The 12,362-nt window shown below is 34.6% G+C and overlaps 1 protein-coding gene across 4 annotated transcripts in view; it reads left to right on the top strand.

Annotated features, from left to right (window-relative positions):
* LOC129257999 (DNA mismatch repair protein Msh3-like) overlaps positions 1-11,618 on the top strand; it is a 93,083-nt gene extending 81,465 nt beyond the window's left edge. For all 4 annotated transcript variants that reach the window (XM_064097800.1, XM_064097799.1, XM_064097801.1 and 1 more), the window contains exons 21-22: positions 4,601-4,772; positions 8,853-11,618. In XM_064097800.1, the coding sequence (XP_063953870.1) occupies positions 4,601-4,772; positions 8,853-8,940 (260 nt within the window). In that variant the 3' untranslated portion in view covers positions 8,941-11,618. The remainder of the gene's footprint in view (positions 1-4,600; positions 4,773-8,852) is intronic.
* The last annotated feature ends 744 nt before the right edge of the window (positions 11,619-12,362 follow it).

A 12,362-nucleotide genomic window follows, 5' to 3' on the forward strand; every position in this document is an offset into this window, starting at 1 on the left:
AAATTAGAGGTCTAAACGGAGACAAGGCGAAAACAATACTCTGCATGTCTCATTAAAACGCATTTTCAATTGGAGGCATGGAGAATAAGTGTTCACGTAGAGCATTAAAGAAAGGAGTGACAGATACACCAAGGCAAAGATCTCTGATCTCTGAAGGGATAGATTCCCAGAATCTGGGGGAAGAAAAGAAACAAGAAGATTTCAGGGTATTACATCATGCAAATTCATGGATAAAGAGTAACTCGTGAGAGTTCCGAGTTCTTGGCCTGGGTAAGATATGAGTAGGTATGTCGTAAGTTCTAAACAAGGATTTTACAACAAAGGCGGTAGATACATGTAGGTAGATCAGTCTGTTATACAATGGTGTAAGCTGTGTAATCTTTCATCATAAGAGTCAGAGTGAATTTGCCTGATCATAAGGAAAGCAGAAGCGTGTGAATCGACGTTGAACTGCTTCAAGAGAGGATCTCTACTTTGTTGATGGAATCATGAATGCCGACCTGTATCCTGTCACAAGAGATGATACCGTCTGCTGCCAAACTGCTAGGAAGCCATTTTGTCTTCCAACATGATATTTATCCAAAACATATATGGGCATTTTCACCACAGATGGACACAGAGGCAAAAAAATCAAGTCGATATTCATGTCAAATGCTTTATGTTTTTTAATAAAACAAGACCTGAAGTTTCTGAGACAATTTTTTTTTTCAGACTCTGGCAGCCATTTTTATTTCAAAATGGCTGCCAAAGTATGGATACAAATTAGTGTTGAAAATAGTATATTGATACATATTTTGTTTCGACAGATTTTCAAAGAACAGGTTTGATCATGATGTTTTCGCCTGTGATTTAGCTTGCTATTATAACACTTTTTAAAATCCAACAGAAAGAAACACCAGTAATTCATTCATCTGATAAAAAAACATTGATGAAGTATGTGATATGGTATGTAATGTCAGTTACCGAAAACATGAACTTTTTTTTCTCATTTCCTGGAAAAGAGGATATATTATATGAAACTTGGTAGATTTCCTCTCTAGGTAACACCCCTCCCTTCTACACCAAAATTAAGGATTACCAATTATTAACAATGAAGCCATAGGGTACCATTAAATATATGTAATGTCAGTTACCAAGTGGAAAATGTAATGTCAGTTACCGAGATGTAATGTCAGTTACCATGATAAAACGTTGGTTACCAATATTGAAATGCAAATATGTGGTCAATTATATGGTGAAGAAATATTTTATACTTGTTATTCAAGTCTTTCACTTTATAAGTCACACCAGAAGGAGCTTGCTATTGACTTTTAAAAGATATAGTTCACAAGGAATACTATATGAAATTATGAAGGAAGTTGCATTCCCATCGTGCAAAAAAAAATTAATATGAAATTGTTTTGTACATGCACTTACCAAGTACCAAATTGTTTGTATCAGACAATTTTTTGTTTGGTTTTTTTTTTTTGGGGGGTAGGGGGTACTTTTCCCAAATTATTGCCTAAATCTGCAACATTTTTTAAGCTTAAAGCTAAATGAAAGTAGTTGCAGTAAAACACTAATTTTGTGAGAAAGTCTTTAAAACCAAGGTTAAGTATGACTATATCATCGTGGATCTAGATCTGGTACAGTTACATAAACTGAACTTTGTGAAATCATAAAATCTAAGCTGAAATACGATCACACTGAAGATCACCAACACAGATATGCAGACGTGGGACAGTGTATTATTATTGCTGGAATAAAGACCCGACGGAAGTGACCGAATCCGCGCTTATTTTGCTTATTTCTCAGCAATTACACAATTTCTTCCAGAATCCTTTGGCACATATTTTTTATTCATACAAACAGACACTTGGGTGGTCATTATATTAGATTCTGTAAAAAGTCATTTTGAGATCGTTACCAGAACTGGAATTTACCTTTAACATTGTGATGAAGGGGATTTCCAGGGTCCCTTTTTTACTTTCTAGGATTCTTTTGAGCATTGCCTCGCTAAAAGTAAATTCCTGGTTTTTATACCTGTTAGTAGTGTGGATGTGTGATACAATTTTGTTTTTGGTTTACAAATATAGATGAAAGGTGAAATTTGACAGTTCTGATCAATGTTGCATGGATCTACTAAAACTGTTTTTTTTTTTCTAATTTACAAAAAGTTCAGTTTCAGTTTAGAAGCTGGAGTTTATTTTTTGTTGACAGCTTAAAAAAGAAATTAGCAAAGAAAATGATTTAACAAATTATGAAGAGAATTGAAATCCGACAGATATGAACAAGCATTGCCTGCACTGACCAGAATAGAAATCAATAAAACTACATGGCTGCATGAGATTAGGGGGAGGGGTACGTGTAGCCTAGGGGAGGAGACCCTTATTCATTTTGCCTTTTTTGAGGGGAGGGGGAGGTTGGAGAAGGAAAAGGTTTAAAAAGTCAATATAAAACTGATGAATATATTATGGGTGTATAGTAAGAAAAATCCATCTGTACAGTCAATGCAATATTAAATTACTATAGGAAAACATGTAGCTGCTATGACCCGACCCCCCCCCCCCCCCCCCCCCCCCCCGAGTAAGTAAAACATACATTTCTTATCTTTTGATAATTAAAAATGTGAAGTATTATGAAACTTTTATGATTTTAAATAGCCTTACATATAAGTACCAAGAAAATTATGCCTTTGAAAATCATGTAGCACTGGTAAATGTTAATGTGTATTGTCAGTTACCGACAAGTAATGATAAAAATGTTCAAATCAAAGAAAGGAATTAAGAAAAAGAAATAGTTTTTTCATTGAAATGTTCCTAGAAACTCGGGTATACTTCCACATCAAGCTCACTTTCATGTGAAGCCCTGCACAGAAGATACAATGCAATGATTCCACACATTTGACTTCCATGTGTTATCTCTATGGCAAATTAAGTGTAATGTCAGTTACCGTAATGTCAGTTACCAGCATGGTTGTGGAAAAATTATCATAGCCCCCAAAAGACAAAAAATAATTGTTTAATATTTTGACACATCTTAACCTAGTAACTGAGGTATATTTACATATTCAAATTATTACTCTATCTACTCAGGGACATGAAATATTTCAATTTTAATGAACACCCTGAAATTGCATGTCCTTTTGCGTAATGTCAGTTACCGACACATTTTTGCTTGCTGATGCGTAAAAAAATGTGGTTACATAGGAAAACTTAGTATCAGAGTATACAGCAAGGTTCACTTTATTAACTCTATCAAAAGCAAACTCCCATCATTTGTTGTTTTAGAGATACACAAAATGAAAGGTGTGAAAACATTGTGCCGTGTAATGTCAGTTACCGTGAAAATGCCCATATGACAAACCGTGTGACAGCATTCTTGGCTGAGAAAGTATACATGTATGTGCTCAAATGGCACCCAAAAAGTCCTGATTTGAACACCATAGAGCATATCTGGGATGGAATGGAGGGATATCGGCCATCAAATCCCCTGAGCAACAAAGAAGCCCTGAAAGTTATGCTTCAGTAAGCATGGAGCACCCTGGATCTTGCGAATGTGAGAAACTGGTCGACAGTATGCCAAGGAGATTTTCAAATGGCCTAATGATAATCCCCAAATTATTACCTTTCCATTGATATGTAATAAGGCCATACGTTCAAAATCAATATATTTCTCCTTTAGAGTAGAAAAAAACATTAAGTGTACAAATAATCGTTTTCCCTAAAAAAAATCACATATTTGGGACAAATGGAATGAATTGGATACATCATTTGTTAAATTATATCATTAAGTGGGCAGGTCCAAGCTATTTGACTTGTGACGTACGGGACATTTATAGACTTTAAAGTTGTGTAACATAAAAAATAAATGCACAACAGAGAATCTTTTTTGGATTTTCAATTTTGGAAGGCCAGTTATGCCCTCTTTATTCAGTAAAAAAATTAGAGATCCACAATTCCATTAATGATGTAATATTTTCATTAATATGCGCTGTGACATACGGGACCAGACAAAAGCTGATATTTTTGAGAAAAAAATCTGTCATTAAAAAAATAAGCTGGAAATCTCTCATTATCATGTTTTCATCTTGTATGGGATATTGTCGTCTCGTCCCTCTGTGCCATGGCAAATATAAATCTCAATATATATTCAAGTGCCATCCAGAATGCTATAAAAACATGCCTTAAACTCTTTCCGTACTCTACTTAATGCAGAGACGCTAGCTCTTCCTTGTTTGTAATATTTTGTACTATTTTATACTACAGGTTTTAACCTTTGTTCCATACCAACAATTTTTGCGGGTTGATATGCTTGTCATCGAGTGATGTTCAAACTGTTCCATGACATTTGTTGCGGCGACAATTGCTCCGATGGAAATCATGCATGTAAAGCTGAACATAAAATCTAACCTCCAAAACTAAATAAGCCCTAATCACTATTTTAACATAATTATTCTGAACCAATAACTCAATTACAATCTTCATTCCAACCATGTGCCGTGTGAGATATGAAGACCCAAGCAAATATCAAAGGAGCAAATGATTTCCCACTGTTCAAACATTGTTTTACAGGTAATATTTTTGATACATTATTGCCAAATTTTCTCTACACATTACAGATGATGCTGGATATCATGTAGAGAGGTTAACCTTCCTTTATCAGCTGGTTGAAGGTGTAGCATCTTGTAGCTATGGACTCAATGTTGCTAGGCTGGCAGGTATACCGGACACCATCTTATACAAGGCATCAAGCAAGTCACGTGACCTTGAAAAGTCTGTTACTATGATTAAGTAAGGAGATTGTCGTGCTTACTTGTAGTGACTTGGATTACCTATATGCATCTGGGGCTTTATTCTGAAAATCGTGTTAACTTTGGTATTAAATATTGTGTTATCTCTCCGATTAAACACGCCCCTAACATACCCCCAAATCAGTAGGGGAAGGCGGGGTATGTTGAGCATAGGGGCAAGTTGAGCCACCACCCCCAGGCTAATAATGAATGAGTCAGACATTGTGGTGGTGTCATTTATTGATGACCCATTGCATAACCCTCAACCCCACCACATTGTTTTCAACTTTGAAAAAAAAAGTACTTTTTTAGAGGGAAAATACAAATTTCAGCCAAAAAAGTAAAAAAGGGTGTGAAATAGATAAGTGCTTTTTACCCACACATATCTTTAAATATATTATAGAAATAAGAGCAATATTGTTAGACCAGGTATGGATTCTCACTTTTGTCAGTCTTTTACATGATGGATGCATAAGAAATGTGTGGATGTGAAAATATCGCAAAAAGTTCGGACGGGGCTAATTTAAGCCAACCAACATGGGGCAAGTTGAGCCATGGTAACTCTTATGGTAATATATAATAAAAAAAATTAAAAAACATAAAAAGCCATTGATATGCAAGCATAAAGGAGCAAATTCACATGACAGTTCTTTTACTTTTAGAAGATGTTAGTATTTATAGAGAATTAGCAAGTGAAAAGACTTTAAATGAAAAATTGACATCCTGGGGTGGTATTCTAGAACAATGTCATAACTTTTGTCATAAATTTTGTCATTTCTCTCTGAGATGTGACACCGCTATGATTGTCACAAATCGGTATTCTGAACATTGTCTTTTCCCTGTCATATCTCTCAAAGTCCCCGCCCATCTTTCCGGAAGCAATCCAATCAAAATCATCGTTAGTTCCCAGTTGGAGCCCTTCTAGCCAATAGGAAGGCCCCGTGACAGGTAGGGCGTATCCCCAATACAGTTGCTGGCATCGCGCAACTACACGAATATTGATACGCCTAATTACAAAGAGAGACAGGGAGCTGTGTAGGATTTTAGAGGAGAAGTAGAAAAAGAAGGAAAACAGAGAAGAAAACCAGGAATTAATATTAAGGGCCTAACTAATGGTAACATGAAAAAATAATTTTGAGAATTGTCATGGATGATGAATGAAACTAATACCACAATCTAATCTAAATAATATCATTATATGCTTGACATTCAGTCGGCAGGGTATCGGGATATTTGGTACTAAAAGATATGACAAAAGTTATGACTGCTACCCCCCTGTCATAACTTTTGTCATATCTTTTGCTTGTATAAAAGGATTACGCACATCTAAAGCCGCATATTTTTTGGTGCGCGCTATAGAGATGAGACAAAATTTATGACAATTTTTGTGACAAAAGTTATGACATCCACCAGAATACCGATTTTGTCATATCTCTGAGTAATGATAAAATATGGAGAAAAGACAATGTTCAGAATACTGCCCCAGGTTCTCCCGCATACATTTTGTACATAGTTTTTGTGGCTCAACTTACCCCACAGATGGGGCAAGTTGAGCCATTTGACATCAGTTTTTGTCTCACCTGCATAGCAGAGTGAGACTATAGGCGCCGCTTTTCCGACTGCGGCGGCGTCAACACCAAATCTTAACCGAAGGTTAAGTTTTTGAAATGACAGCATAACTTAGAAAGTTTTTGACCTAGTTCATGAAACTTGGCCATAAGGTTAATCAAGTATTACTGAACATCCTGCCTGAGTTTCATGTCACATGACCAAGGTCAAAGGTCATTTAGGGTCAATGAACTTAGACCATGTTGGGGGAATCAACATCAAAATCTTAACCTAAGGTTAAGTTTTTGAAATGTCATCATAACTTAGAAAATATATGGACCTAGTTCTTGAAACTTATACATAAGGTTAATCAAGTATCACTGAATATCCTGCATGAGTTTCACGTCACATGATCAAGGTCAAAGGTCATTTAGGGTCAATGAACTTTGGCCGAATTGGGGGTATCTGTTGAATTACCATCATAACTTTGAAAGTTTATGGATCTGATTCATGAAACTTGGACATAATAGTGCAAGACCTGTGCAAGTTTCAGGTCACATGATCAAGGTCAAAGGTCATTTAGGGTCAATGAACTTTGGCCAAATTGGGGTATTTGTTGAATTACCGCCATAACTTTGAAAGTGTGTTGGTCTAGTTCATAAAACTTGGACATAAGAGTAATCAAGTATCACTGAACATCCTGTGCACATTTTAGGTCACATGACCAAGGTCAAAGGTCAATGAACTTTGGCCATAATGGGGGTATCTGTTGAATTACCATCATAACTTTGAAAGTTGATGGATCTGACTCTTGAAACTTGGACATAAGACTTATCAAGTATCACTGAACATCCTGTGCGAGTTTCAGGTCACATGATCAAGGTCAAAGGTCATGTAAGGTCAAAGAACTTTGGCCACGTTGGGGGTATTTGTTGAATTGCCATCATATCTCTGTAATTGTATTGGTCTAGTTCATAAAATGTGGAAATAAGAGTAACCAAGTATCACTGAACATCTTTTGCGAGTTATAGTAGTTTTTAAAATCAGCACTGCTGCTATATTGAATCGCGTGATGCAGGTGAGACGGCCAGAGGCATTCCACTTGTTTCAAAGGTCACAACGATTTTCAGTGTGGGGGTAGAAAGTTATTTATAGGTGAAAAATATTTCCCAAGAATCAAATTCAAAGGCAAGGTACTTATTTCTACAATATTACTAGTCATTTCAATTCTAACATGCAAAATGCAAAAAAGTTTCACAACTTACCCTGCCTTCCCCTATTCTTAAAACTGTGTTATCTCATTTCGTGTTATCTTCAGCCCCTCCCACTCTGTATCTATTATATATTGAATGGCAGGATAAGGATAACCTAGAAGCATTGAGAGTTGACAATTGTAATCATGGGAACTATAGCCATTTAAAAAGGGGGAAAAAATTGTGAGTATTATAGAAGAGTTCCCCAATCCATCCCCAAATCAATTCTTTTTAATTGCTGTTTGTCCTATTTTTTTTTTTTTTTTAGACGTTTTTAGTTTTCTTCCTCTCCTTTATGTCTTTTTTACGTTATGGCAAAAAGTAACCAAATGAATAACTCATGATCATATATGACAATTTTAATTTATCCAAATTAAAGATGCATTTGATATGCATTTTCACATAAATTTCTAAAGAAATTGTTGTTTAATAATTGTTAATAGAGAGAAAGGTAGATGGAAAAATAAAGCTGGAATAATGAAAGAAAATTCCAGGAAGTTCTGCCATACGATAGCTACAATCCCGTGTAAGTTCATATTGACGTTTGCGTCTGCTAGAAAAAGTGCAGCCATCGTCAATCCAAACTTAACCTCTCGTTAACGCAGTGTTAAATATTTGTGTTTTCTTTGAACCAAATTTTAGCTAACAGCATTTTCAAAATAAATTTTTTTTAATGTATATATATATTTATGTCTGTCTACCCCAATCATTGTGACCCGCTGTCTCTCGGGCCGACTGTGGATGAGTCCCTTCATGAAAGCGATTCACTTCACCGGAGCTCTTCTTTTTAGAAGCCTACATGTAGTTTCTCATTCTCATAAACCAAATGAGAAACCTTTCTGTGGGGCAAGTTCAAGACACTTGGCCTAACATGAAATAATAAAGTACATTTTCTTTTGACAATTATTTATTATAGAAGAGTTATAACAGAGTTTGGACATTTGAATATGATATTGTAAGCACAAAATACAGTAATGAAGAAAATTCAGAGGCCAATAAAATCACAAGTGAAATCATGCTTATAAGTCATAGCAGCCAACCGAAAAAAAAACCTTGTTAAAGGGTCTTTGGTCTGACTCAGCTGGGATCCATTCCACAATTTTTGTTGATGAGCTGAACTCTTTACCTCTGAGCTACTACTCATTTTAATTTTGGACAATCCACTGTAGAAGATTTATGCATTTTATTATGATTATGTAAATGTTTGTATTCAACCTGTCCAAGATACATCATCTACACATTGTCCATTGATTATAATCCTTCTTGTGCTTTCCCACCAGCGCTGCCAATGATTTCACTGTGCTGTGGAAGAAAATGCGATCCGATGTTGATGGACTGGGTGATCTAAAACATCTCTTAGCTTTATAATTAACAACCCTCATGGGAACTTCAGCAGGACAATCTGGATGTTTGGTATTTATTGTAACAAGAAAAACAGAAAAATAGTCTGAAGACTGTAAAACCAGTGTACATGAATGTAACAGGAGAGTACAATAATCATAAGATTATTATAAACAAAATAAGATGTTAAATCAGTTACTTATTAAACATGAAAGATGTACGAGGAAAAGTGAAAGAAAAATTTAGAAAGTAATATGTTGATCAATGAAGCACGTACAAACATCTAAAAGTGTGATAATGTTAATTTGAACATAAGGTAATGTGGAAACCAGTCAAAAGAGTAATAGGTTGGAGCGGTGACAGATAGAAAGATGCAGATAAATGGATATTAGAAAAAATAATAATACCAGCTGGTTCGGAAGCATAAGATATTACAAACATTATTAGGTAAGATATGGCGTTAACTAATTAAAATATTGCAGAACAATAAGTCACAAAGAGTTCAATATTCAAATTTAACAAGTCTGCTGTTTTATTCATTTGTTCATATAGTTCAAAATATGCAGATCAATGGATTTCAAAGAAAAAATACAAGTTCAGAAACATTGCGAGTATAATTAAGTAAAACAGTCACAGTAACTAAGTAAAATATTGTACAAGTCACAGTGACTTCATTATTTGCTTCATTTATTAGAAGGTGAGTAAGAAAAGAAAAGGGAAAATTATTCAAAAAGGTTAAAAAAAGGCAAGAGGAAAGTGAAAAATGTTAACCATAAATCGGCCGCACAAATTTTTTTTACTGTGCCACTCGCTGACTTTTTACTTTTAAGTCTCGCGCAACTTTTGAGATCAAATTATAACATGAGCCAACATCCTAGCATAATCGTTTGTGCATGGCAGATTACAGCCAATAAATACTGAGGCATGTCAGAAATTATTTGCGCAGAAACTCGCGTGTGAATCTGAATCCACTCTAATTTCAGGAATCAGAGATATTTAACAATGAATACTAAAGAAATGCTAATGAGCCAATCGTCAAATAAGCACGGTCGCCGTATCACAAACCAATCTTGTTCAACTCTTCTGCGCAACCTGATTTTGATGTTAAAATTTCAAATTCATCTTGCTCATTAATGTGTTACGTGTTCGTCTCTTATTACATGTAGGTATCAAAATATAGAAGAATAATTTAATTGTATGATTATGTAAATGAAATATCATGATTTATTTTCCTTTGAAGAAATAAAGACATGGGAATCTCGATTGCCTGTTTTCTTGGATGCACTGTATAATTCTATAAATCCAGCTATGTACAGTGCTTCCCAGAAAAAAAGAAGACCAGGAATCCATCCCATGTCTTTATTCTTCAAATGCAAATGATTATGATATTTCATTTACATGATCATATGATTCAATTATTCCTCTTTATAGGGGTCGAACACTTCACGTATTAATGAGCTTCACGAGTTTGAAATTTTAATGTCAAAATCAGGTTGCGCAGAAAAAATTGGACAGGATTGGTTCATGATACAACCATCTGCTTATTCGACAATTGGCTCATTAGTATTTCTTTTGTATTCTTTATTAAGATTCTCTCACTGATTCCTCAAATGAGTGTGGATTCAGATTCACACGTGAGTTTCTTCGCAAATAATTTCTGACATGCCTCAGAATTTATTGGCTGTAATCTGCCATGCATGAATGATTTGCTAGGATGTTAGTCTTGCCATGAGTATCAAATTTATAGTAAAAACATTTTGTGAAATCTTTCCCTGAAAACGGGTTTCCTTTTTGTGGGACGTGCTGTACATATCAAATGTAAATCAAACAAGATGGGTAACATTTTCAGAAGGATCTTGTAGTTGTATCCCAAGACTACTGAGTGAACCATTGGCCGAATAAACGTCATTGTAAAGGACAGGTTATTTTCAATTATATTTCCTTTTTTTGGTTTTCGTATGTACACAACTATTAATTGGCCTTCCTTCTTTTCTTCCAATCCTTGGTTTTAAAAATAAGTATAATCTTTGCAAATTTAGACATTCTATAGGTGTTGTTCCTTTAATCCATGTCTCTGTCAATCAAAAGTATCAATTTATTTTTAGGTACAACAATTACAAGTTTATTATCGATTGACCTCTATCATTCAACAAACAAACCATGTAAAGTCATAATGAAAATTTTTGTTCGCCAGTACAATTTTCTCAAGATTGTAAATGTCTCCATTTCTTATCTTAAAATGTTGGGTATACTTTTTTTGTTGAATCAAAACTGGTATAGGAAGTTCAAATGGAAGCTGTGAAGACATTGATAATATACTGTGCTTCAAAGTTAATTTCTTGCGACCTTTAGATCCACGATTAGTTTTACAAAAGCTCCTTGGTTTTACACTTTAACAAGCTCATGGATCCTTCTCCAAACATCAGAGTTTAGACGAAAAGTGGGGACAGTTGAAAAGTCTTTGTTCTGACTTTAACAAGTAATAACTTGTTAAAGGTAGGATGGTTGATGTCATGAATGTATTCAGTACTAGAACGGTTGATAATAATATATTGATGAAGCGAGTTGATGTCATACATTCACTTTTTATCTACATGTTTTGCTTTTACTATTTATAAGTATCTGCATGTAATCAGATTATCTGATCTTTTGAAGGATCAGATTATCTTCATGAAAAATAATAAAGTGAATAAAGTGCATAATAAATTCATGAATTCGTGGTTTTTCTTTATACATGTGTCTATATCTCCCTAGACAAACTGACCAGTGTAGAGAAGAGAAAGAGATCTTACATTTATAAATGATGTGACTTAACCCTAAGAAGACTAAATCAGCCCCCCCCCTCGACATTTTTCGCGATAAATCCGCTGCTCGAAATTTTTTGACCGTGTCGCTCGCTGACTTTTTAATTTCAAGTCTCGCGCAACTTTTGAGACCAAAATTGTGACCCCAAGGTACGCGGTTCTGAAACTATGCAACATTTCGTAAGTGCATGCAGACCCAAAATTACTCAAAAATGTGAATTTGTGTACAAATCTAATGCAAATAGTGTTTTTAGCTAAAATTCGTAAATGTATCATTATTTTTCCTTTAGCTGCTTAAAATCAATCAATTTTATATTTTTCATGGTCAAAATAAAGACCCCGACAATTTCCATTGAAAAAAACAATAAAAAACAAAAAGTCTAAAAACAACGAAATACATAAGAAATTTCGAAAACAATAGAATACATAAGAAAAAAAATGTTTTTTTGAAATTTTTGAAAAATAAATTTGATGAGATGCCTATCTACAGTATGTGAAACGAAAATTAGCATTTTAGGGGCATTATTTTATCAATTAGAGCAAACTTATGATTTTACGCATAAATTGGCATTTATTAATGAGCAATGAGATTTTTCGCAGAATTTGATATTACAGTTTTGTAGATAATGCCATGGGTAACGCCCA

Source organism: Lytechinus pictus, chromosome 3 (assembly GCF_037042905.1).
Source record: "Lytechinus pictus isolate F3 Inbred chromosome 3, Lp3.0, whole genome shotgun sequence".
Lineage (NCBI taxonomy): Eukaryota > Metazoa > Echinodermata > Echinoidea > Temnopleuroida > Toxopneustidae > Lytechinus > Lytechinus pictus.